The sequence below is a fragment of the Ambystoma mexicanum genome, chromosome 6q, assembly GCF_040938575.1.
Source record: "Ambystoma mexicanum isolate Mex_15411 chromosome 6q, UKY_AmexF1_1, whole genome shotgun sequence".
In the NCBI taxonomy this organism is placed as follows: Eukaryota; Metazoa; Chordata; class Amphibia; order Caudata; family Ambystomatidae; genus Ambystoma; species Ambystoma mexicanum.
The window spans coordinates 41073105-41101063 of record NC_090937.1 but is presented as its reverse complement, the minus strand read 5'-3'; the positions used below and the strand labels follow the sequence as shown (position 1 = coordinate 41101063).

At 46.0% G+C, this 27959-nt stretch overlaps 1 protein-coding gene across 2 annotated transcripts in view; it reads right to left on the bottom strand.

Annotated features, from left to right (window-relative positions):
* AFF1 (ALF transcription elongation factor 1) overlaps positions 1 to 27959 on the bottom strand; it is an 811017-nt gene that overhangs the window by 586490 nt on the left and 196568 nt on the right. For both annotated transcript variants that reach the window (XM_069630442.1, XM_069630443.1), the window contains exon 3: positions 2691 to 3596. In XM_069630442.1, coding sequence (XP_069486543.1) covers positions 2691 to 3596 — 906 coding nt within the window. The remainder of the gene's footprint in view (positions 1 to 2690; positions 3597 to 27959) is intronic.

Here is a 27959-nt window from a genome sequence, read left to right as displayed (position 1 = left end):
CATGGATACTTGTATCAGACAAACTCTACTTCTAGTGGTGTTCTTGAGCTGTGTAGTAAGGGTTGACAATAAAAGCAATGTCCTGAGGTACTGCTGGCTCCATATGTACCCCATGTTACATTCCGTGGCATGAGCATCCAACGGACGCAACAGAGCCAAACGATCCATCACTTGTTTTATCTTTATTAGTCGAAAAACAATGGTTGCTGACTCATCACAATTCACACCCACCAAATGACTACTCCTGCGTAAGACAGATACTGTTGAATACACAAAATATATATTTGAAAATCCAACAAAAGACAAATGGTGCTGCATACAGCACAATGATGTACAACAATTCACATATAAGCGATTCTCTTAATTAAAATCATCAACATCTGAAGTTCCGACTGTCGATGTGCTGAATGGTTAATCAACTAGCCCCAGCAGGTTTTCAGTCCCAGGAGTAATGATGGGCGGTCTTTGGGGTGAGGGGTAGGTGTGCAGGGTGTGTGCCAGAACAGAAAGGACTTTGAAACAGCAGGCGTCAGTAAGGTCAGTTGTAAAGTAGCCATTGGAAGGGAAGAATAGGAGTTCTGATCCTTCGGCTCCACTCTGACCTTTTTGTGTGTAGCAATTTTCTAACTAAATGACTATGGCGACCCTCTGGGCCACAATTCTTGTGGGGGTGGGGAATGTGAGTTGGAGCACATGCAAGACTAACAATTTGATCAAATTATGGACATTCAAGAGAAGGACAAGCCTACCTGTTCATCTACAAAGCTCACGACTGTCAGTACTGGTTTTGCCAAGACAACAGGTGGGAGAAAGGGAGGCTTCAATGGCAATCTCATTCCTAAGTCCAACTCAGTGCTTTGGTCAATTGCACCTAGTGACGCTTTAAGGCTCTGTGTTTCTTTGACTAAGGGAGATTTTGCACGTTTACTGTGATTGAGTATATGGAACAGCCAGACATTAAGCCATGCTCCCTCATTTGTAAAATCATGCCATAATGATAACCCATCAGTTGTGCTTGCATTTTAGTAGTGGATGTGTCAAGAGTTAAGTACATGTGTCCAGTAACCACGGATCAAAACCTTATAGGATATGAAGACAAAAAGAAAACACTTCAAGTAGCAAGCTGCTAGCCAAGCATAAACAGTCACTTGCCCCCTTACATAAATGTCAGTTTTCCACAGGGAGACAGCACACCATTTGTTGCTCGCCAAGAAGGAGTTCTCACTCTACGACGACTACTGGCGATCGCAAACGCTTTTTGAGGCCTGTAAACATAACAGGGGAGCAGGGGTTTCTACATGCAAGGTCAACTGTTTGGGGATGAAACCTGTAAAATTGGTCAAAACATGATAGGCAAGAAAGTCCCCTTTAGAGGGTGTGAGAGAAGGGGGTGTTCTTACCCAAGGATTTTTGGAATAGTGACACGTCTTGAAACGCAAATTGGGAAAGCCTTAACATTGGTCAGAGCAGATTTATTTTAATTTTTAAAAAAATGATCAATCTTTAAGGTAGTTCTGAAGATATTTTCCCTAAAGAAAATTCAGCATACCACTGCCAAACATCTAAAGCACAGCGCGATGACGGTACAAACTGAATAGGGAAATACCATTTTACAGGAAAGTTGTATGGTTCTCCCACAGGCATGTTTGGGGAAATTATAGAAAATGTATGCCACTGAATCCAGCCCTAGCCTCGGGATGCAACAGAGCTCTGCAAATCAAGATCTTGGTGGTTTTAAAGTCAACTCTATAGGTCTGTTTGGGACTCCTCCCCAAAAGCAATTACAGTAAAATGAGTGAACGTATAATTTAAAGCACATTAGTCCAGTACAGTGCCATTTTCCACATTGTTCACGTAAACTGACATTGCCCTGTTTCCACAACATCCCACCAGTCTTGCTCCCTCTTGACCAATCCTTCCTCAAGCCTCCTCCCCCATCTAACGTATGCATTTTTTTTCACCTTTCACCTCTCGCCTTCTGCCCTCATTCTGTTCTTAAACTCGCTTATTTTCCACCCCATCTTCCATTGTCCTACTGCTTCTACAAATTAATTCCCAAATTCATTCCCATCTCTGCTCCTTTCCACTACCTAAATCGACCCTCAAACTGCCCATTTGATTTTCTACAGCCCCGCAGCCTCCTTTCCACTTCGACTTGTTCCTTTGTCCTTCTATCGTCCTCTCCATTACTCTTCCTCACATCTTTCACATCCTGTAGCTATGAGCTCGATTTGTTGGCAATACCAAATAGGACTTGAACACCGTGCTCCATTAAAGCACTGCAGCCTTTGGACAGAAGACAGATGCAACTTAATCCCTCAGTTAAAAACACATGGATGTGTTTTCCTGAAAAAGCAAAACTCACAAACGAAAAAGCTAACTTAGTCACTAAACAGTTGAACTATGTGTTTAAGGATAATGAAGGGAGACTAAAAATTTGACAAAAGTAGCTATGCTCCTGAAGCAAAAGCAAAATGATAAAAACAGAACAGTACGCAATAACTCCAGCGACAGATTGACTGCATAACTGAGTTAGTCCTTATGCAATAGTGATGATGAAAATACATCATCAGTTCAGATACAAAGCTTTGTTAACAGGTTTGTCTAAACACTGCATGACACAGGCCTTTGTAATAACAGTTTTCTTCCAATAAACAAACATTGCAATTAGGAATGGGAACACAACTCACCTCTAAAGGATCAGAAGAAATCTTCAGTTTGGACAGCTTTGCCTTGGCGTTGGCCTTCAAATTTGCAATATTTCCATAGGTTTGTCCATGATAGTCCTCGGTGAGAGGTTTCAGGTCTGGAGATGTACTTGGAGCCTGGTCTTGACCATCCATTGGTCTGACATATGCTGTGGGTTTCTGCTGCATTGCACTGGTTTTCGAAGGCAGGGGTGCAGGAAAGTTTTGGGAGGAAAGCTGAGTAGACATGGCAATCATGTTGGCAGCTGAACCAGCATTGTCCCTTGCTTCGCTGTCACTTGAATCCATGGCTGGTGATGTTTTTGTTTGATGGTGGTAGACATTTCCACGGCTCTTGTTGTTCTGCAGCCGGGAACTTACATGCTGGTTGGAATGTATAGGGGATAGTGGCTCTAGCGGGGAAGCGAGGGACGATAAGAGTGGAGACAGTTTGGAAGGAGAAGAAAATTCTTCTTCACTACAGCTATTGCCATCAACATTTCGGTCATTTTTCTTGTAGGTATGGCTGCTTCGGACTTCTTGATCACAGTGACTTTGTCCTAGGCTTCGACTCTGGCTCCGACCCTGGGACAGACTGTAGCTTTTATCATGCAAACCTGGAGCCTGCTCCTTGCCTGGATGAGCTTTTCGGTGCTGGCCAGTGCTGTTTCCTGAAGAGGGGCCACAGTGGGGAGGTCCCATGGGCTTTTGGAAGGGGAGTCGAGACATGCTGCCAGATTTTTCAGAGAGAACCGCACGGTCAGAATTTGATGTTTGGGTCAATGGAACAGTGCTTTTGGGCATCCCAAAGAGAGGCTGAGGGGCCTTCGTGCTGATGTACTCTTTCACCTCTTCATAGTTACCAAGCATGCTCTGAATTCGACTAGACAATTCATCTCCTTTTTTTGTCTAAAAGAAAAGGAATCAGGGTCAATAAAGTACTTAGGAGAGCCCTTCCTAATTAAGACTTCATTGCACAAATGCCCATTTTGATTACACACCCCTAGAGATTATTAATATTTTATGCATTTTTCTGAGAGATTTTGAATACTACCATTCATATTTGTTTGCGTGGCAACTGATTACAAGATTATAGGTGCTTAGCATTTTTTTTAAAACAATCCTACCTTTTGTATTTAGATTAGCAATAATAGCAAAAGGTGAACAAAACGATAAAAATATCTAGAGCAAAGATTTGTCAAAACATGTGCATAATGTAGGACATGTTACAGTTCAATAAGGTCGTGATCACCATCACCACAGATGTTACTCACCGAGGACAAATGTTTCTGGGAAACGGGCAGCTGCCTGGCAACCTACATTCAAAGATACACTCTAAGCCTCCCCCATAGGCTTCGGCCTAATACCCTGGAGATTCAACCTGCATTTGCTCGATTCCACAGTAGTATGAAATTGTGAGACTGAATTAAGCAGAGGGAAGGAAACTGAAATAGGCCAGTGAAAATATGTCTAAAAGGATGAGGCGTTAAGGATAAGTAGCAGCCCATTTGCTCTTGCAGCCTATTCCTTTTATCATTATTTCATCATCTTAAATGTAATTCCGGCTTTTGAATTCACATGCCAAAGAAAGTACTGAGTTTGCAATCAGAGCATAAAAACACCTATTCGAGTACGACGCTGTATCTATATTTACAGGTGTGAAAAATGTCCAGGCTGATCCCAGTCAGAACCAGTAAAGAAGTATCCCACCAACATGGGGTTTCGTCTATAGCATGTTAAGTTGATTTATACCACAAACCCCTGCCGTTTCCATGGTCTCCAGGCGCCCGAGTGTCTCTGTAAGGTAAAGTGGGTTGGTTGGGGTGAGAGGGATAGGATGGATATTGTGCTCATCTGTTGATGCATGCAGAACCAGTAGAAACTGGCATCAACCTACACCAACCTGATCCCCACTCCCAAAAGCAGGAGAGTGCGGGCAGGTGGCACTAGATTCCCCTCCATGGCCGCTTCATTCTGGAACTCCCTTCCCGCGCACCTTAGGATGATTGACTCCCATCTGGCATTCCGCAAAGCCATCAAAACCAGGTTGTTTGATTTGTCAATCCTTAGCTCAATGTTATCTGTTCTCTATAACATGCCTGTAACTAAGACTGCATCACTGTAATAACAATTAAGCTTCCTTTCATTTACATGCAAGCGCATCGATACCTGTGGGCTGTAGTGCGTTCTACAAATACAAAAATAAATAAAATAAATCTGTGCATGTGAGATTTCTGGATGTGCTTGGTTTCGTGCGTTGGGGCTTGTGTCCAGAAGGGCAGCGGCCAGTGTTCGACTTGTTTGGTGTTGTAGGTTATTGGTTTTTTTAGGTTGGTTATAGTGTTGTGCGGTTTACATGTTTTGGTGGGTTGTTTCACCAGCCCTCTGGGCATGTGAGGTTTGGAAAAAAAGAGGGGGTGGTTAGTGGGTGGTCTCTGGGCATTGTGTAGCTGTGTGGTTTCTTTCTGGGTGTATTTATCCCAGGTTCCTTTATTCCATGCTTAGTTTGTGGAAGCAGGCATTACATGGGGTTGAGGTGGTCCACTGGTGGGGGTGGTTGTAGTATAGTTGCTCTATGTTTTGCACAGTGAGTTGAATAGCTAGGTTTTTAGTATTTCCTGAAAAGATCCATTAGGTTTCCTCAAAAAAGATTTGGCCGATTTTTCCATGTTTTAAAAATAAAAAAGCCCAAAAAGCAGGCAGAGACCCCCACAAACACCCCTGTCCCCCTTTATACCATACCGCAACTTACCACATAGATTTGAGGTAAACAGGAGGGTGGAGATTGGAAATTGGTAAATTGCCATTTGGCAAAAGTGATGAATATATATGGTCTTTCATCATACTTATTTCCTTTAGATTTGTGTTCCATAGCTTAGCTGTAAGATGGGAGAAGTGGGTGCCTCCACATTTACTTTTCTCGTAGTGTCTAGTTTCTAATTTGGAGGTTCATGCTAGATCTCTTCTCGTTGGCATCTGGTGATTTTTGCTTGGGGGAATTTGGCTCCTTGTCCATATAGTCATTTATGGACAATGCAGAGGGCTTTGAAGTTGATGCGTTTTAATGGTAGGCCGGTGTGATGTGGTCCCTTCTGTTTAGTCTAGGAGTAGCCTTATTGCAGTGTAGTTTTTTGGTGAGGCGTTCAGGCATTCCTTGGAAGATACCATTTGCGTAGTCTATTTTTGATAATACCAAGGAAATATTCACAAGGGTTCTGTGTGGGAATTTGAGGAAAGGGGGGGGGGCTTTTATTAACCGTAGATGGTAGAATTTCTTTTTGGGCTATTGCGTTGACTTGCATTTCCAAAGTGGGGAGGGGGATGCGTTTCCACTGAGTTGGCCAACAGATCCCTTCCTTGAAAAGAGCCGCCATCATGAATCCCGATAACTGGTTATGGCCGGCTCGTTCCCAGACAGGAAAACTAATGATAAAAGGCATCGGGGGGACAGGCAAGAGTTTGGTGAAGGAAAACCTGGAGGAAGCAAAACAGCAGCCGCGACGGGCTCTGCCTTGCAGCAGATGGGGTGGCTCACTGCTGCCAGGTTATTCGGCTGAGCAGTTGAGGGGACTTGTGCCTCCCAGAACGGCCACAGATATTGGCACAGCGACAGTGAAGGAGAAAGGAAGGGCCCCGACAGTCGTTTGGGGACAGGACACGGCAGTCCTGGTCCCGAGAGACTGCACCATAGACTGCATGGAAGGGATCAGAAGGACTGATCACTGGGACAACCAGTGAGTGCCTGGGAGGAAGCCGGAGAAGGGTGAAGACGGGCAGAGGGGTCCTGAGAGCAGAGCACACCTGACAGATCATCCAAACAAAGGTTGGGTAAAGGTGACATGAGGAGACCTTTGTTGCGCTTACCAGACAGACACCATGTAGAGCCGGCAGCCGACTGGGGCTGAGGAAGTTTGGGGAAGTGACCCTGCATATGATCCTTAAGGCCAGTGAGGGAGAAGCACCTCTGCAGCCGCGAGCAGGGTAAAGAGTGGATGGTGGGCTCTGCAATGAAGTGGTCCTTCAGGTGCCCAGAAGCATAGGAGCCTTTTCATGGAGGCTGGGGAGTGCCCTGTTGCTAGGTGGTGTGTGGGCAGAGGCTGCTTGGATGCTGGTGGCAGGTCTCAAGCAATTGGGAGGCCTAGATGAAGTGGTGCCATTGGGAAAGGTGCCTCGAGCACTCGCAGCCACAGTAACCGAAGGAATAAGAGTGGTGGTGGGGATTTGCCCAGCATATGACCACCTGATGTCGGAGTACAATAAGGAGCACACAGGCAACGTTTCAAGGAGAAGAGTCGGTCAGTAGTAACACTGTCCACAGACCTGGGTCCAAGGGAGGCAGCATTATTCGTGAATAGTAGGGGCGAGCCCGATGAGTCAGTCAACAAGAGGCTGGTCAAGAGAAGTGCTGACGACAAGAAACATTAGGAAGAGCTAGGTGGAGTGTCCTTTCTGGGAAGGCACCAGTAGGCGCATTGAGTGGGACAAAAGACACTCCACGTCCATGCTACAGAGAGATGACGGAAACCATAAAGACCACTGCAAAACCAAAGCAAACACAAATTGATGTGTTCACAAAGCAGGAGGCAAAGACAGATCCTTTAGACGTAGGAGTGCACTCTATGGAAGGAGAAATGCTAGAACAGAAGGGAGCCAATGCCAAAATACTTATGGCATTTCGGGCATCAATGGATGTGCTAATAGATTAGGTAAAATGTGATGTCTACCTCTTGAGATCGATGCAAGGACCCTGGTTGCCATGGTGGGTGAGACGGAAATGGAGGTGGAGTCTACCACAAAAGATTTGAAAGCAAGGGTTCAGGATCTCACACAAAGTACAGATGCTGGAGGATCGAGCTGACAATGCAGAGGGGAAGGTCTAGGAGAAGCAACATTAGGAGTCAGTGTGTCCCTATGAAAGACTAAGGCAACATGGCATTAAATACATGTTGTATCCAGCAAAACTGAAGATCCTATATAATGGGAAGGCCATGTTCTTTGAGACCCCTAAGGAGGTGAACCTCTAGATCGATAAAAAAAATGGCACTCATGGTGGACAAAAGGAGCAATAAGAGAAGATAGTACAACGCGGATGGAACCGAGGGAGGTGCCGAGGGGCATATACGCAATAGGACCTTACTGCATGGGTCCAAAATTGTGTTTGAGACTGGGAGCTACTTTGGGGACATTGTCTGTGGATTTATACTTTTCAATTCTTACGGACAGCTCCGATCCTGCTTGGTGGGGTCCCCCAGGGGGAGGGTTGATTGTACTCGTAGATACCACATTGGTATCTAGCTGTCAAGACCTACTGGAGGGGGTGGGATGAATGACAGTCAGGCCTGAATAGTCTTGGTACTGTTGGGTCAATAGTTATGTTTTGGTGTGGTGCGTTTAGGTTACAAAACTGCTTGTTAAGGTATGGTGGGATTTAATGAGAATGCTACAGAAGCAAGGGGGTTGGAGTAGAGGGTGGGTGGGGAGTTGAGTGAGATGCAAAGGGGTAGAGTGAAAATCCCAGGGGTGTTGTGCAGAAGGGAGGGGGCAGGGTTACATGGCAGATCTGTTGTGTGTCCACTTGGAACGTTAGGGGATCGAAGATCTATGTTAAGCTGATAAGAGTGGCTAAATAAGCGGGGATTGCAATGTTACAAGAAGAACAAGTTACTTACCTCATCTGGTAACTTTCTTTCGATGGGATGTTCCTCCGACGTATTCCACATCTATGACAGGTAATGACCACAGCTGTGCTGCTTCGGAGAATTTCAGCAGAGGGCGTCCTGCATAGATAACATCGATCTGTTGTCCCTCAAGGGCCTCCTTCGAGGGTCAGCGTCACAGGATGCTATATGTCGGGCGCACAGCACCCGTACCCTCAGTTGTAGTTTTTTCCCCAGAACGTGTGGGACCAATCTCCTGCCAGTATGACTGCAGTAAACCTTGCGGAAACGTAAGCTGCAATCGCTTAAGACATTCGGTAGAGGGGCAGGCTTCGATGTGGAATACGTCGGAGGAACATCCCATCGAAAGAACGTTACTAGATAAGGTAAGTAACATCTTCGAGGGGATTGTGTCCGCCAACGTATTCCACATCTATGACAGACTCCCAAAGCAGTAGCAACTTATGGAGGTGGGAAAAGAATGTTCCGTCTGAGTGCCCATATCCACATTTTCTGGGCAAGCTTGGACAGATTTGGCGAACAAGTTCCTCCCCGTTTGTTTAGGTAAAACATAGCTGTTGTGCTGTCTGTCAGGATCTGCACTGACAGGTTCAACAGGTAGGGCTCAAACGCTTGAAGCATTCTGAATACTGCCAGAAGCTCTAGCAGACTGATATGATTCTTGGCCACTGAGTGAGACCAGAGACCCTGAGCTGTGTGGTGGAGATGGTGTGCTCCTCACCCTGACAGGGATGCGTCTGTTGTGACTACAGACTCTACCTCGGGATCATAAAAGGGTTTCCCCTTTGACAGGTTTTCTCTTGTCCACCAGTGAAGACTTTGTACAAAGTGTTGGCGAAACGACCGCTAGATCGTCCCCACTGACCACTTGCCTGAGACCACCGTTTCGCCAACCATTCTTGCATGGGACGAATGCGCAGGCGCGCCAGAGGGACCAGGTAATTACATGACGCCATCATGCCCAGCAAACGCATCGCTTTGCGCACCATTATCTGGCGACCGGCCTGATATAGCGGAATTTGCAGTGTTAGATTCCGAATTCCTTCCTCTGGTGGAAAGGCCAACCCTTCTTGCGTGTTTAGAACAGCTCCTAGGAACTGTTTGGAGGTGCTTGGCACCAGACATGACTTTTTCTCGTCTATGGAGAAACCCAATTCGAAGAGGAGGTCGATAGTTCTTTGAATATTTGATCTGCAAATTACTGGGGTCTCCCCCGTGATGAGCCAGTCGTCCAGGTAAGGGTACACTGGGATTGCTTCCCTGCGTAGGTGTACCGCCAGTACCTTGGTGAATACCCTTGGAGCCGAGGCTATACCGAAGGGCAGTACCTTGAACTGATAGTGCCGAATGTCCACCTTGAAGCGCAAGAATCTTCTGTGCGCTGGGAACATGAAAATATGAAAATAGGCATCTTTCATGTCCAATGTTGCCATGTAATCCCCTTTTTTTTAAGGGAGGGGGATTACCTCTTGCAGAGTGTCATGCAAAACCTTTGGGGCTTGACATACTTGTTTGCAGGCCGTAAGTCCAATACTGGGCGCATTGTCAAATCTCTTTTTGGCACAAGGAAAGTTGAATAAATACCCTTGTTTACCTGGTGTCCCGGGACGAGTTCTATCGCGTCCTTTGCTAGAAGATTGGCGATCTCTTCGAGGAGGATCTTCTGGTGGTCTAACAAATGTACTTTTTGAGCGAGGGTGGTTTTGGGGACTCTCTAACAGTTCTATGCAGTATCCTGCGGACACTGTGGACAGCACCCATCTGTCTGATGTGATCCCTTCCCAAGCTTGGGTGAAGTTGGAAATGCGTCCCCCTACTGGGGGATCCGTGAGAAGGGACCCTGAACGGAACGTCACTGATTTGCGGGAGGCGTGCTGCCACCTCTTTTGGGGCCGCCTCTGCCCTTACCACGTCCCCTCTTGTTACCCCTGCAATAACCTTGGGTAGACTGTTGGTTGTTATTCCATGGTGTACCCTGCCCCTGGGAATAGTTGGAGCCTCTTTGTGAGTTTTGGCCGCCTGGGCGACAAAGATTGCCATTCCCTCTTTGATTAGGGGGTTTGTTGGTTAACTGGCCCAGGGATTTGAGAGTCTCGTATTCATCTTTCGCATTTTTTTAAGGCGTCCTCTAGTGCCTTACCAAACAGTAGATCGGGTTCCACCGGTTTGTCTATTAAGGATGCTTGTGTTTCGGGTTTAAATCCAGATTGTCTTAACCAAGCAGGTCTTTAGATAACAGTGCTCTCTGCTATCAGTCTGCCAGCGTTATCTGTGGCATCAAAGGTTGCCTTAAGGATGCAACCGGACACGGCTCTTCCCTCTGACGCAACCTGTGCCAACTGGCTTTATTTTTTTTTTTTTTTTTTTAAAAAAAAAAATTTTTATTGTGTTTCAGTTCAAAAAACTTTTCACTAAACAGAATAAACATACAAATAACAGATTACAATGAAAATCCAAACATTTCATACAAAGTCAGTATCATACAGAAAAAATAAAAAATAAGGATAAAAGTCCCTACATTTACATCTATCAGAGATCTAGGTACAATTATTAAAATTAAAGCTAAGGGGCTTTCATATTTACTTGCACTAGATTGTTAAATTGACATACCTATGTACATTTCTCCTGCAGGTAGCTAGATCTCATTGATTTCCTTTTCAGGAGTGGGTTACCCCCCCGAGAAACTTTATAGCTCAGGTCAAGCACGTACTCTAATATAGAGCCAACCTATAGATCCACTAGTAATTTCACATTTGCTTCAAACTGCCTTAGACGGAAGTTTACCACCTTTCAGATTTGAGTGGTTGCAATTATAAGATTCTTATTCCACCCTGCTAAAAATCTCAACCCAAAACCTTTCACTAGCAATACGATTAAAATCCTGTTCATGGTCTGCTAGATATTTTTCAAAATATTTCTCATATATAGATCTCATGTTCTTACAACAGGTTATCACATGTCTTATGGTTTCTTTCTCTTGTTTACTGCCACACAGTCTACACATTCTTCTTTCCTCCGGGATATTTAACCAGGCACCTCGCACACCGAGAACATTAAGTCGGTTTAGCCTCATATCAAGGAAGATTTTCCGATTAACCTTTGACGGCATAAGCTTTAGATAGAACTGAAGTTTTTTATACAGGAAAGGAAGTTTTGCATATGAACCTAAAGAGCCAAATTCTGCAACCCTATCATTACTATGAGCCCAGTCCCACTTTTCCTAGGAATCTTTTAGGGACTTAAACACCGCCCTCTCCATATTCCCATTTAGGGACAAAAGCAGTTCTCTCAAAGATATCCTCGATTTGTTTCTGGAAATTATTCAAAGCCCACATTTTCCTCCCTTAAGCCCATCATGAACTATATGCAGTAGTGAACCTTGCTGTGCATATTTTATTTTAATATAGAGCTTTGCTCTGTTTAGGTAGATAGAGATATCAGCCCCAGTTCTAACCGGATAGCCTGGATTGGTGTATAATTAGAGAGGCCTAATATTCTCCTCCATATCACACCTTCCATCACATCCGACCAATCAGAGAAGGAAGCTTCCAGAGCATACAGGAGCATTGGCACCAGCTTTTGTTTATATAGATTATTAATTCCCAATAAGCTAAATCCCGCAGTTTTTTTGGAGAGGTTTACAACAGCTGCTAACGTTGCCATTATCTTGGTTTGTTTATTCTTTTGAACTAGTGGATTCATTTTCTTCCTTTCACCACATATTTCCTGGCCAAGATATTTATAGCTATTAACTTTTTTTTTTATTGTTCCCAATGAGCAATAGGTATTTTTTACTGCAGTGGGCCCCAAAGCTCATGAATTGAGTTTTTTTTAGATTATTTACAAGACCATTCTTCTCTGCATATTTGCTTAGGGCCGAGGCACTATTACAAATACCCACATATGTGTTGTCCATTATTATTATATCGTCTGCATAGCAGATCCACCCCATCTTATGGGAGCCGATTTTGGGAAAAGCATTCATTTTATCTTTAAAGATATTACCAAAGTCGGACATAAATAGATTGAAAAAGATGGGCGCTAATGCACAACCTTGTCTCACACCTTTTAGAATATTGAAGGGTTCAGATAGAGTTCCTCGATTATCTAAACGTATCTGGGCTTTGCTATCATCATATACCATCCTGCACAGATTTAACAAATTTGCAGGCATGCCTCGGGCTTCGAGTTTCTTCCAAAAACGCCCCCGCTCTAACGAGTCGAAGGCGGAGGTCAGTCAACAAAGAACATATAGGGGTAGATTTTTCGCTTAATTAGCCTGCTCAATAAGCGTTTAGTATAAAGATATTATCTGTCGTTGCACAACCTTTCCTAAAGCCTGTTTGGGCTTTATCTAGTATATGTTCGCTAATGATCCACTTATTGATTTCTTTTAGTATCAAAGTGCAGAAGAATTTACTAGGGACATCCGTAAGTGCTATTAGTCTATAATTCTCTGGCAAATTGCATTGACCACTCTTAAATATAGGTATGATGTTAGCAGTCTTCCAGGAGTTAGGCATCCGTCCGGTATCTATGATTTTTTGATACATAATTAACAGAATGTCAGCCCAAGCTTCTGGATTATCTTTTAAGATAATATTGCAAAGGCCATCGGGTCCTGGAGCTCTAGAGTTCTTTAACTTCTTTATTATTAACAATATATCTTCCCTACATATTTTCATGTTGGTTTTAGGGCAGATTTCAAGTTTTAACACTTCTCCTTTAAACTTTTCAGTAAGGAAATTTATCCAAGTATGACTATCTATGGGAATTAACAGCTCTGGGTTACCAGCATTATTCATGTTTCTGAAGCAGGCCCAGAATCTCCTAGCATCTCCTTCATTTAATATTTTGGCCATATTTTGCCAGACTACATTCTTCTCTGAAATCTGATAAAACTTAATCATGTTAGAATACTTATTACAAATCTGCCTTCTACCTTTCTGGCTTTCTTCATAGCTCAAGCATAACTTATTTAATTGTCTCAGATTTCTGCGCTTCTCCCTTTTCATGTCCCTTATGTTTATGTCAAACGGTCTACTATAGGTAATCACTTCCTTCTGTGGGCACACATTCCCTGGTGATGGCATCATATCAGAAAGACTATGGGAGAACCAGGCAACCATGTTATCCGCGGAGATATCAAGTAGCTGCAGCGGGTCAATTGTTTTACTCCATCTTTTGGCCTTTACCAAATTTGTGTCCGACCAGCGAATTCCTATACCATTGCTGCTGCTATATACCTCCCCTACTGCATCTCTAGCAGGTGGTATCATATGCAAATTCATTCTACTTTGTAATAGATAATGATCACTATAAGTATTGATCAGGGTTTCAAAATCCAAAGTTTGACCGAACAACTTGTCACTTATACAAATATAATCCAATGTGGAAGTATGAGCATTATTGGTCCATGTTACAGTATTCGGTGATTTATCGTAGTTGCTTCCATTTAGTATCCTTAAGGTGTTATCGCTGATGAATTATCTCCAAATGGCAGCTTTCGTTAGCATGCCCAAATCATCCATTAGTAGGTTAGCATTAAGATCACCTCCTAGTATAATACTCAAATCTCCTCCTGCAATATTTTGCTCGGCCAGGGCTTCACTTGTTGTCTGTTGTATCTCAAAAGTTTGGACAGTCCTGGTGGATCATATATATTTATCAGCAGTATTTTACAATTATTGGGCATGTCGGCTACCACCATCAGTACATTTGGATTATTTGGCGATATAATACACTTCTGTGAGTTCAGTCTATTGGAGACCAAGATGGATAGTCCTCCAAATGGACGACCCTTTTCTCCTCTTTTTGCCACATTATAATATGATTTAAAACCATCAAACACTGCACCCTTCATAAGCCATGTTTCCTGTAAGAGAACAAATAGTGCATTCTTTACTAAACCGAAGGACCCATTTTCGGCTAACAAATGTGAATGGCCCCTGGTATTCCAGGATATAATGGAATAGTCCAATCAATCCCCATTAGAGACTGGGGGCAGAAATTAACATAACCATTCCCAATGTGACTTATTTATATCATTACCCTTCTTTAGGTCTTTTATCTGTGAAACATTTTTAACACTCTTAGTACTTATTGCTTTATTATCCTGACATACCATTTCGTTATCTTTTGCGTCCACAGCATAACCATTGTTTCTCAATTCTTCCTTATGATCTCTCACAAGACTTACCACTGCCTCGGAATAGCAATGAATGCGACTAAAGTTATCCTTACAGGGCTCCACAAATTTAAAATCCCCACTCTTCAATATTCTTAGTTGCAATTGCTGATGTAGGGCTTCTAACAGCACTCTCCTATTGATGACATTAGTATTTCTTTTGTTAGTACGTGAGATAGTGAAAACCTTTTGTTGCCTAGGACCATTTAAAGTCTCAACCCTTTTTTTCCTATTTGCCATTCCCTCAAAGTTATCTGGCATTGCCCAGTTTCCTTGAGTTGTCTTAGAGAATTTCACCCTTGATTTTGTATTAGTCATCAGGATTTCTGTCGAATCAGCCTCACTTTGACTACTATTCAGAGAGGAGGCATCAACATCATTGACTGAGCCTTCGCTGTTGACCTCACTTGCCGATTCCTCTAGTCCAGGGGTCTGCAACCTTTGGCTCTCCAGATGTTTTGGACTGCAACTCCCATGCTCCCTTACCATTAACTATGATAGCCGGGGCTAATGGGATTTGTAGTCCAAAACATCTGGAGAGCCAAAGGTTGCAGACCCCTGCTCTAGTTGAACATTTAGCGGTTTGCTGAGACTAGTTTTATTCCTGTTGACTTCGATTACCCATGACGTGAGAGTGCCTTTTTTCACCACTCATTTTTTCAGCACGCTTTCTTGCATTTCTAGCTGCCCTTTTTCTCTCTTTTTGTTTGTTTCTTCTTTTCAGCATTTGCAACATTTCCCTTGTCAACCGGTATAATCCCTTCTTTTGCTATATTTTGTAGTTCTCTCTCTCTCTTTTGTTTCTCTCTTCTAGACATGGGAGCCCCGTTCTCCCATTCTTCATCACTCCCAGCCAGTATTTCTACCAACGTAGATTCCAGGTTGACTTTATCACTTTCTTTATTTATAATATTTGGTGTTGGGGCTTCCAATCTTAAGTCGGCTTTTCTCATTTTTGTTAGCGTAGTGTCTTTGACTAATCCTTTTAGGACTTCCACATTATTCCTTGTTTGTGCAGGTGTGGTGTAGCAAAGCCTTAATATTTTGAGTGCAAAGCTTGTTGCTGTATTATGGGCGTCCAGATCTTTCAGTTTAGAGACAATATTACTCTTTTCACAGTCATGATCTCGGCTTGTTACGTTATCCAGAACCACACTGGTATCTTCATTTGATGCATCTGCCAATCCTGACAAACGAGGGGAGCAAGAGAGTCTTTCCTTATTTGACCTCTGTATAACATTAATAGAGATATCATCAGTGTTGGTTACTGGATTAACCGCGGCCTCAGTAGTCTTTGCCGGTCCCACATATCCAGAACCTTCTAGATGTGAAATTTGGCCTTCCAGGCTGTAACATAGGTTTAATAAGGAATTATTATTATCAAACTCTGCTGGAAAGGGAATGGGGAGCATTTTTTACCGGTGCCCGGGAATAGGCAATTACCGTGTCCGGCGGGGCCGTAATGACCCAGTAATTGCCCATTCCTGGGCACCAGTAAAATCTGCAAGTTTGGCGGCAGCCTGCCAGTTTTACCAGCAAGGATACCGCTGAACTTGTAATGAGGCCCAGAGATTCTCCTGACTGGCTCACAAACTGCACTCAGCAAACTTGACCAAGCATACAGATCATTCACTAGAGTGTTCAGCCGCTCCAGATAAAACCTCATTTAAGAGAGTTTAGTTGTCAACAGGAGAGTCGGTAACCGGAGGTTCTTTGTCTATTGGGGAGTCTACTCTGTAGACTTCTGGGTCATCTTCCTCCTCTTGGCCCTCGTCATCCCCATAGTAATCCATTCCAGTTTGGACGTCCAACGTGGCCAATTCTGGATCCTCGTTAAATGATGGATCCTCATCATATTGAGAGTATGGCTGAACGTGGAAAGGGTCAGAAGACCTACTTTGCGTTGGCGCCTCAACTCGAAGTTTATTACCAGGGGTATGCGGGTCCTTGGACCCTGAGGGAGTAGCCCCGTCAGGGGTATAGGTGAGGAAGGGCTGTGGATTTTTGGCATAGAAGTCTGCTAGGGATGACATTCTAGACATAACTGTCTATATCCTCACTTGACCATTCTTTAGAGCTGGGGATTACCCTTTCCTGAGAGTGTTCCCTGCTATATCCTGACTGGACCTATGGCCTTCTGTAGGGGTCTTGGATAATTTTACAGAAGACTGGGACTTGTCCTTATGTTTCTGTGGTGCAGATGAAGGCTGGGAATGCTTTTTATGCTGTTTTCCCCCCTCCCAGTGAGTGGAAGAGTGCTTCCCCGGTGTTTTGACCTTTTCGGAGCTCTTCGACGTCTGGCGTCAAGATTCGGGGGTAGTGTCCCTTTCCTTAGAGAGTGGAGGTCGGGACACGGGAACAGCCGTCAAGCGGTCTGTTGATGCCAACTCCTGGAGTGCAGCCTGAGGATGGTGGTAGTCTTCGTCTGCCGACGATCGAACCTCCGTTACTTTAGTGAGTGAGGCATCCTTGGCAACAGTGGATAGTTGCCTGGTGTCATGCGGCGATCTTGATCGAGAACGCCCAGAGGACACAGATTCGGTGGACCATTCTCTGCGTACCTCTCTCCGAGAACTCGACACGCGCGTCGAGTCTCGGTTGGACTTCGAGTACGTAGTGGAAATGCTGTGGGTAGCGCTTGTGTCGCTGGGGGTGTTCCCCATAGCTGCCCTCACGGACAACCTTCCGAGGTCGGGGACTTGCGCTTGGCTGTCTCGCGACGCCACATTGCCCTCGCTGTCTGATAGGACGGAGTCGCTGACATCACTGAAGGCGCCCTCCGCTTCCATGGCCTCTCGTTGCCTGGCGTGGTGGGCCCAACGTTTGATTGAACAGTCCTTTAGAGTCTTCGGTTTAAACAGACTACACGCTCTGCAGTTCACCTCGGGGAGGTCCCTCGGCAAGCAGAGGTTACAGGTGGCATGTCTGTCAATCCAAGGGTACTTGCGGTTGCACTTGGGGCAAAATTGGCAAGGGGTACCCTCCATACGCACCCTGTGGCAGCGGGCTAGTGTGTGTGTGTAGGAATATGTACCTCCCTACTTGCAGGGGCTAAGGCCAGAGGCCTTCCAAGGGCCGAGGCCAGAGGCCTTCCTAGGTCCAAAGTCTGTTGTGCAGCTCTCGACGGTTGTTTTCTTCTCCGGGCCAGCGTCGAGTGTCGAACTTCAGTGACTCGACGTTGGGATGGAGAAAATGGGGTAATATGATATTTTGCAAAATTATGGCTAAGGCCAGGGAACTCCGCGGGATGCTTCCGACCAGTATGGCGGAAAAAAACAATCTGAGGGTCCTAGACGCGTGAGGGATCATGGGTACAGTGGACGTCACACTAGGGATAGTATTACTGGCACGCCCTGTATCGACGCCCATTTTCGAGTTTCGAAAAACAAACTAATACTCTGCAGCTTCCACTAGATGTCGGCCTATGCACAGCACAGCATGTGATCTAAGCAGATTCCACAAGCCTCAGAAATATATATATACAACATCCGGTGACGCTGACCCTCGACGGAGGCCCTCAAGGGACAACGGATCAAAGTCATCGACGCAGGACGCCCTCTGTCGAAATTTTCCAAAGCAGCACAGCTGTGGTCATTACCGTCATAGATATGGAATACGTCGGAGGACACAATCCCCTCGAAATGCACTATGTCAGAGAAACAGGCCAACATGTTGAGTAGGGGGAGGGGCAAGATGTGGGCTTTGGGTCGACCTACTCTACCTATACCAGTGGATCCCACGTGCAACAGTGTTCAGGAGTTTGTCCTTGTACTGGACTATTATATTCAGAGATTTGCAACTAAAGACATTTTTCAACTGATACTAAAAGATATAGAAAACCTTGGTGATTTCATGAATGCAAACTGATAGAAACCACAATTGTGAGAAAGAATGTTATCCTAACCTGATGAGCTACATCAATGTGGTGAAACACGTGTAGGAGGCATCTAGGAGACATGAATTGATGGGGCATTTATTATTTGATGAAAACTAAAATTTAACGAAACATGATTTGATGAGACATTAATCAAAATGAACACATTAAAATGCCATAACTATTGTCATTCAACCAATAAAGGAGAACAAACTGCAAGTTGCAGTAATACACCCATACTATTGCAGGATATTACTTTTATGCAAATTGGGCAGACAATATTTTGGGTTGTGAATTGCGACAGCAACTATTTTCAATAAAGAGATTACAGCTGAATTCAATAATGTATGTCTGCAATTAGGTCTGCCTTCTTTCACTCCCTATATGCTAGATTGTCTCCCTTTAGAAGGATCATGTGGCTGTGGGGAGAAGATTCTAATTGTACGTTGAACCCAACCTTAGACAGATCAGATGGTAAGTATGTTAAGCCCGCCGTACTGATTAAAATTTTAGGGAAGTTATTAGAAGAGCTAGAGTCGATTGCAAGATGGCCGCCGTTCACCGGAGACGTGTGCAGCGGGCTCCGTCCCAGTACATTTTTAAGCCATGCCTCCAGCAACACAGAAGTGTCTTTTGGGAGTCTGGAGCCCTTATCCGCTCCCCAGGGAAGAGATTTTGCAAAAGTGACGTTAGCCATCGGTGCCATCCCTGCTGGCCACGCCCAGGCTCCAGTCGGGAGTATGTGGCCTGAAGGTGGAGCGCGGCAGCTCAATCTCCCCCGCTGGTAAGAAGAGGATAGTGAGCAGCAATCAAAGTATTAACCCCCGGGGTACAGAGGGAGCTTTGTCTGAGACATTGGACAGTCTTTAGGGAATTCAACGCAGCACACTTTGTTACATTCCCCCACACGGAGGAGAAATTAGGAGATTGGCACATTGGGAAATGTGGGGGAAGGTTCCTCCCTTCCTAGTTCACTGGTAAGCCTTGTGATCCCCATGAACGGACCGGTGACGGCACTTAAGACTAGAGACGCATTAACCTGAAACAATATACTTGGAGTGGTCTCAGCAGGGGCCAGATGGCACTATATAGGTGCATTGTGGTAGCTCGCTGAAAGAGCAGGGAAAAGTGATACGTGTCACTGGAAACTGTATGCTGCCATCCTAAAAGGTGGGGTAAGGCACAGATCATCTATGCGTGGATCCCCGGGGGATTTAACACCCCAGAGACATTTCTAAACTCTGCAATGAGGGACAAGAAGCCGCTCTGGTCTTTTTTCAACAAAAAACTGCGTGTGTAATAAGGTGAGAATAGCCTGGAATTGCAGGAGGTACAGGAGTAATTCAGTGAAGCGGCTGAACATTTCAGCAAGGTCCTACACTACCAGAGAGCATGCGACTGGTGGCACAAAATGTGCCTTTGCTACAGAAGAGCAAGTTATTTACCAAGTGGTAACGTTCTTTCAACTGGATGTTCCTCCAACGCATTCCACATCTTTGACATGTAATGTCCGCAACTGTGCACTTCAGAAACTTTTTCACAGAGGGCGTCCTGCGTCGGGTCCATGTCCCTCGAGGACGAGATCACAGGATGTTACATATAGGACGCACGGCGCCCGTAGCCTCAGTTTAGGTTTTTTTCCCCCAGAACGTGCGACACCAGTCTGATGCCTGCTGGACTGCATTTAGCCTTGCGGAACCAGAAACTGCAATCGCATAGGAAATTCTCCTGAGAGGCAGGCTGGGAGGGCAATGTGGAAGGCGTTGGAGAAACATCCAGTCGAAAGAACGTTACCAGTTGGTAAGTAACTTGTTCTTCCAATGGATTGTGTCCTCCAACGCATTCCACATCTTTGACAAACTCCCAAAAGCAGTACCAGTAAATGGAGGAGGGAAAAGAATTTAGAATACCCAATTAGATTGCGGAATAAAGAACTGCCTTCCCAAAGGCCATATCCTGACCATGGATTGTATCCAGGGAATAATGTTTCACAAAATGTATGGATTGAAGCCCAAGTAGCGGCATCACAAATATTGCTAACAGGAACACCCCGCTGGAGGGCAGTAGAAGTAGCCACGCCCCTAGTGGAATGAGCGCTTAACCCTTCAGGAGGGTCTTTACCCGCCAACTGGTAACACTCCGTAATGGTAAGGATAATCCACCTGGACAAGGTCCGTTTGGTAACAGCCTGGCCCAATCGGTGTCCAGCATATCCTACAAAGAGTTGATCGTCCACTCTGACACTGGACATCCTAGAAATGTAAAAGCTAAGAGCTCTCCTAGGATCTAACCGATGGAGATGTTCTTCTTCCTGAGGAGGATAGAAGGATGGAAGAACCACCTTTTGACTCAAATGATATTTCAGAGACTACCTTAGGTAGAAAAGAAGGACGTACTCGCAGTACAACCCTGTCCTTGTGAAACACAGTAAAGGGTGGCTTAGTTGAAAGTGCCTGCAATTCACTCACTCTGCTAGCGGAAGTAACCGCAACCAAGAACACAGTCTTGAAGTACAGTAATCTCAAAGGACAACAGTGCAAAGGTTCAAACGGAGCACCCATGAGAAATCTCAAAGCCAAATCCAAATCCCAAACCGGCACCTGGAAAGGAGACGGCGGGAATACATTTGTCAGTCCTTTAAGAAACTGAGAAATCAAAGGAATCTTAAAGTAAGAACATTCTTTAGACGAGCGCTTAAAGATAGACAGCTCCGCCAGGTAACCTTTAAGGGTACCCACTTGAAGGCACCTGTGGGCCAAAGAAAACAAGAAAGACAAAACCATAGGAATGGAGCACTGAAAAGGATCAACATTGTTATCCCTGCACGAGTCGCAGAACTTATGGCAACAATACAGGGATTTTGTTGCAGGCCACCTGGCCGAAAGCAACACCTCCATCTCGTCATCCGGGAGGTCCCAATCCTTATACCTCAACCTTTCAGATAACAAATCGTGAAGGTTGAGAGTCTTGACCTCTGCATGGACTACCTGACCCCCACCCCAACACCCCCTCTGACCCTCCAGCTCCCTTCCCCCCTGACCCGCCAACCGCCCTACCTCTGAAACCCACACGCCGCCCCCCCCCCCCCCAAGGGAGAGCAGGTCCTCGTGGCGGGGGAAGACGGCATGGAGGGCAAATGGACATTTCCAGAAGGTCCGTGTACCACGCTCTCCTGGCCCAATCCGGAGCATTGAGGATCATGCGGGAACCAAACCTCCGCAACGCTTGAGAAATGACGGGGATTGGTGGAAACGCATACAGCAGTGGGAATGACCAATCTACCACGAACGCGTTGGCCAAGGCTACTCTTGGAGGAAATTCCCTTGAGCAGAATCTCTCGCACTTCCGATTGACACTGGTGGTGAAGAGATCCACTTGCGGGGTTCCCCAAAGGGCAAAGATCTCCTGAAGGACTTCCTGAGCCAACTCCCACTCGTGAGAGACTGTGCTCTGCCTGCTCAGAGCGTTCACCGCCGCATTTTCATCGCCAGCCAGATGTACTGACAAGATCAAAATGTTCTGCTGGATGGCCTATAACCAGAGCTGCATTGCCTCTTTGCACAACAGAAGTGACCATGCCCCCACCCTTTTTGTTGAGGTAATGCATGGCCACTTTGTTGTCAGTCATGACCAAAACACTCTTCCCCCGTACCGAGGGCAGAAAAGCCTTCAGGGCCAGCCTGATGGCTCGCAGCTCTAACAGATTGATGTAGAGTCTGGACGCCGACGGAGACCAATGACCGCTGGCGGTCAAGTTGTTGGCATGAGCGCCCCATCCTGTGAGGGAGGCATGTAGCGGATCCGGACTCTTCAAAGAGTGTTTCCCCGGTGGATTGCCGCGAGGCCGCTGGAGGAAGGGAATGCAGTAGTCGTGGCCTATGGTATCCACAACCCACGCATCTGAAGTAATGGCCCACAATTCTTCAAGATGCCGAGACAGTCTGCCCCCAACCGGAGAACCATGGGACATGGCCACGCGATTGTTTGGAAGCAGCTACGGCAGTCTCTGAAGGCAAAGAGGCAGCTGCCTTAGCGGCTATGGCACTGCGATTTCCCCGACCACCACGGGTACTTTTTCGCTGGCCCATTTGACCGGCGGCCCCTCTCGTTCTACCAAAGGAGGAGTAGAAACTAAAGGAACCTCCCTCAACTGCGGTTCCCTAGGACGAAATGGCAGAGGTTGACGCACCGTGGCGCTTAAAGACTTTGCCGCAGCTTTTGAGGTCTGCAACCTCTGAAGGCTCTCGTCAGCCTTGCTGCTAAATAAATATGCGCCATCAAAGGGCATGTTCAGACGACTGGCTTGCACATCTGGAGCAAACCCCGACTTCTGCAACCACGCAAATCTGCGTTTAACGGTGCTCGCAGCCATGGACTGGCTCACACGGTCAGCCGTATCCAAACCCAACTGAAGGGCCTCACATGGCATCCTTGCCAACTTGCATGATAGCAAGGAAACCATCCCTTTCTTCCCCCTTGGATAGACACTCAGCCGCAAAAGCACCACAAGACCACAGAGTGTGTGTAAACCTTGCCAAGACACACGTGGAGTTGGCCGATTTCAAGGCCATGCTCCCAGCAGAAAACACTTTCCGTGCCCAACCGTCGAAGCGCTTGTCGTCCGTATCCGGAGGGATAGTAGGGTACGCCACCTGCCTCGAGGTGTCCGTAGCCTCCTCAACCACCAAACTCTCAGGACTGGGGCAAGTAGACAAATAGCTGGGGGGTCGCTAATGGAAGGTCGGTATTTTAGTAAGATTTTTATTCACCGCCGGAAGAGTTTTCCCGGGACTGCCAAGCAGCTGCCACCCTTTTCTGCGAGGTAGAATGAAATGGCAAAACAGGGTCAGAGGACGGACCTTGATCCAAGAGGTCCATCAGATCATCTTGCACAAAGTCTTCTGGAGGACTAGACGAGGACTAGACCAGTCCAGATATTCCGAGACACGTGCCAAAGGTTCTCCTACAAGACGACTCTGCATGAGCCCCAGGCTCAGGTCTACCAAACTCCACTTCCAGCGAAGTGTCCAGTCCACTTGTATCATGGAGGGTCTGTCTCAACTCCTCCAACTGACTGTCCCCAGAAAACATCGGGGCATCATCCAGGTACCAGGTTCCTCAACCTCAGACCTTTCTTCCTCTTCAAAAATATCATTGAGAGGGGGTTGAAACCCAGGCCTGGAGACAGAAGAGGGCCTGGATGCTAAAACCAGCCTTACCAACTTCAAGTAGCCTTTCTCGGAGGATCCACAATGTCTGGGTACTCCATCGGCAAATTCCGAGAAAATAAATCCTGAAGGTGCCGACAGCGGTGAAGGATTCCACGTCGAGAGCGTCTGCAACCTAGACGTCGAGATCGCCGAAGGCTTCGGCGTCGATACAGGTGCCGACGGCACCGTGGGCTGGTACGATGGCAAGGTGTTGATGTCCAAATCTGGTGGACATGGCGCCGAACGAGTCGACGACGGCCCCGAGCCCTCAACAGGTTGCTGCGGTCTCACTGGGGACAAGGACAGAGATCTAGAGACGCATCTATTGCGACCTTTCAAAACCTTGTCCGTACGGGACCTCGATGGTTCCCGATGTGTGTCGCATTGTGAATCCAAGCCCGAAGGCGTGTGAGCCACAGACCAAGACCGATCCAGGTCGGCTTCATCAGAAGGCTCAATCGGAAGCGATGCCTTGCGATTGAAAAATCGCCATCATAGATTTCTTGAACGCTGCCCGTTCCTCTTCGTAGGGCACGTAACCTTCCTAGAGGCACCATCCTCCGAGGACGACGGGGAAGGCGACCAGTGATGGCACTTCTGCGAGTGAGAACCCCGGGATTCCTTCCGACGCAGAGTGTCGCCCCTCGAGTCGTGGAAGTCCGGGACTTAACAGGCTTTGAGCCCCTACCCACCTGTAGCTTCCCCTTCCACTCCTGCAAGGCCTTTCCAGTCAGCGACTGGAATTTCGAGCAGTCGTCGGTGTCGTGCAACTCGCCGAGGCACCAAACAAATGCGGTGGGGGTCGGTGAGCGACATCTTGGACTTGCAGTCTCGGCAGGTCTTGAAACCGGACCGCGGTCTTGGAGGGGTCGAAGAGAAAGACATCTTCAATGAAGAAAACACACGAGGCGTGCTAAGTCTCACAAAGTTAACACGTTTGTGGAAAAAACGGAACTGAGGCTACGGGTGCCGTGCGTCCTATTTATAACATCCTGTGACGTCGTCCTCGACCGAGGCCCTCTATGGACATGGACCCGACGCAGGACGCCCTCTGCCGAAAAAGTTTCCGAAGTGCACAGCTGTGGACATTACATATCAAAGATGTGGAATGCGTTGGAGGACACAATCTATTCAAAGATGTTCTATGCCGGGCACGAGAAAGAAAGTCCTTCCAGTAGGACGCCCTAATCTATAAACTTCAGTCCATTACACGATATATGGGCTAGATCCAGTCGGTCCTTCCGCTCTAATACTCCAGACACTGCGACCCCCGACAGCAATGGCTGGAGCCAAGGAAGATTTTCGAAAGGTTCTTGCCGGATTTCCAGGGGTTATTTAGATGCCATTTAGACATTTCAGACGGAGTTCACTGCATTCACATGTGGAATTAAACAAATGGTAACAGAATTTAGAAAGGACCTAATGGAATTGGATGAAACGGCCATGGCAAATAAAAAGGCGATTCAAGAACTGATTCAAGACCCACAATCGGACGAATTGTTGGAACACTTGGCAAGATCTATGCATATTTTTGAAATAGAAATACAATGCCAAGAGTTATAAAACAGGTCACATAGGGCGATCATTTGCATCAAAAATCTTCCTGAATCAGTGGCAGATCCAGATTTAAAAGACGCAAACAGCACAATATTCAGAGACCTTTTGAATAACAAAGAGGAGCCCATCATTTCCCTGCATCGGGTTCACCGTGTGGGCCCGACAAGATCTGAACCGGTGGCGCGTCCTAGAGATGTGCTGGCGGCATGTGACATATCCTCAAAAAGAGCAGATCCCGAGGGCAGCCAGTCAAGTAGAACAGATGTCTTACAACGGATCAAATATACAATTATATCACAATCTTTCCCCGTTAATACTCCAAAAAAGCAGGGAGATGCATATAGTGGGGAAGACCCCACAAACTAGAAAGGTAAAATATAGATGACTTTCCAGTTTGAAGTTACATTCCCAATGGAGGGGGGACAACACAGGATAACCTCCCGGGAAGAAGGGATGGCACTACCCAACATGGGGCGAAGGAGACACCCATCAGAAAACAGGGGCAGATTCTCGAACTCCACGTGCAGCAACACACCAGGAGTGATCATTGATGGAACCAAGGGGCAAACATAGCACTGGACAGAGCTGGGCTCGCAGGAATCCTCGCCTTAAAGGCCCAATGGACAGTCCCAATAAATAAAGGACATGATGAATAACTTGAGACAGAAGATTGGAGGCTATGGGCCTCTATGGCTTTTCATTTGAGCATGGATGGAGTTCACCGACTTGGAGTCTGGGGAGAGGAGGCGCTGAAGGTTTTAGGATACCCTACGGTTACCCCTGGAGGAAATGGTGATCCACAGCAGAGGTCCTGTGGTTCACACCAGGGCGAGGGGGGGGGAGGGGGGATGGGGGAGGTTTGGGAAATCAAAGTATGTTGCAGGGACGGGGGGCTTCTGTGTGGGGGTGGGGAGGTTTAGGGTAAAATTTGGGGAAATCCACACAAGGTTTAAACATGTTTACAATGTGGGCAGGGGGGTCTTTGTTCCAAAGAAATCGGGAAACACATTCAAGTGTATATCGCTTAATATTCATGGGTTAAATTACCCCAATGAAACGGAAGAAACTGGAGGAATTTTTAGCACGCCACCACCCGGAAGTGGTGGCATTGCAGGAGACCCACATAAAACATGATAAACCGATTCCAGTTACGGCATTACCCTAAAGTCGTACAACCCAATGCACAGGGGATGGTGGTGGGGGTACCAATAACGTTCAGGGTGGGGTCCAAATCAACATTGTTAGACCAAGGGTGGATAAAGCATGGAGATTTGTATTTATATTGTTGAATCAGAATCAACAACTCACTTTGGCTTCGATTTATGCCTCCAATTGTGGTGAAGATGGGTTCCTGAAAGATATCTTCACAGATTGAGGCTTTTATGGTTGGGGAATGGTTTGTTTTAGGGGTCTTCAATTTTGCTTGGTAGCCCCATTGAGATAGAAGTGTGAAAACTCAGTTCGGCCTCCCTCACCCCTTCTCAAGGGCTGAAGGGGAGAGTTGAACGGCTGGCGATCTCGGATGTTTGGCTCAACTTGAAGAGGAATGAGAATAGGTATACTTATTTTTCACATGTTATGTTAATGGTATTTATATAGCGGACTGTCACCAACGGAATCGGTGCACAGGCGCTCTGGCGGATCTGGCGGATCTGTAAACGAGAAGATGGGATGGGTTGGTAAGGTGCAGAGGGAGTAGGATAGTGAGAGGAGTGGTATACTCTTGGTAGCTTCAACTCGGTAGATACCGGGTGCTGAGCTTTGGTGCGAGTATTGGATCAGTGTCAGTCCTTGTGTGCTGTTGGTGCAGCTTATGTGTTTTTGCAATGTGGTGAAATGCGGGCAGCTTGTTGTGCGAGAGATGGTTGTGTGAGTTTTTTTTGGGTGAGATAAGTATGCAGAGTTTGAGCTTATATTGGTTAGTGGGTTATATGACATTTAACATGCTAACAATCACAGTTCTGTCTAAGTAGCACTTGCTGACCTTCATAATTCCGTCCAAGTGTGGCACTCGCCAACCTTCACAATATCGTCTAGATACGGTGCAGGCTAATGTTCTCAATTATAAGTGTGGCACTAACGATCTGGTAGACTTTGTGCCAATTTTAGGCTCAACCAACATTTTAGAGAAGTATTTTGGTGAAGGAATTAAATTGCAGTTCACCAGCTCCAAGTCCTTTAATAGAAGAACATTTTAATGCCATTTTGTTCTGTACTGGAGTCACTATCACACAATCCAGAACTGGGTCTAATGTGAATAGATTATCCATAGTCATTGCCCGCTAGACCAGTCCGAGCCTGTAGGTAATCCAGGTTTTTCAGTAGTTATTTAGCTGGACATCTGACTTGAGAATGAAATTCAACTTGTCTGAACTTATTTGCATGGTCAAGAAAGCAAGCAGGACACAACGTGGGATACTGCCAAATGATGTGAAGTTGAACATGGACTAGCAATGTAGGAATGGAGGAACATGGTATTCGCATTGCTGGCTCAGGGATAGGACGACTGCCAAGAGACCTCTGGAAGGAAATGATGCTAGTGGACAGAAAAGAGACAGTAAGATGATGCCATCAGTAGCGAAAAATTAGACAAACCGTCAACTATTGACAAACATTTTTAAATCCTCCAATAGAGGTCATCCATATATCTTTCTGACAAACACCTTTATCACAAGAGTGCAGATCGAATAGAATGATTGCAAAATGTGCAGTATAGATATGTTTAACTACACCAATTAGATTGGTGTGCATCATTTAACTCCAATT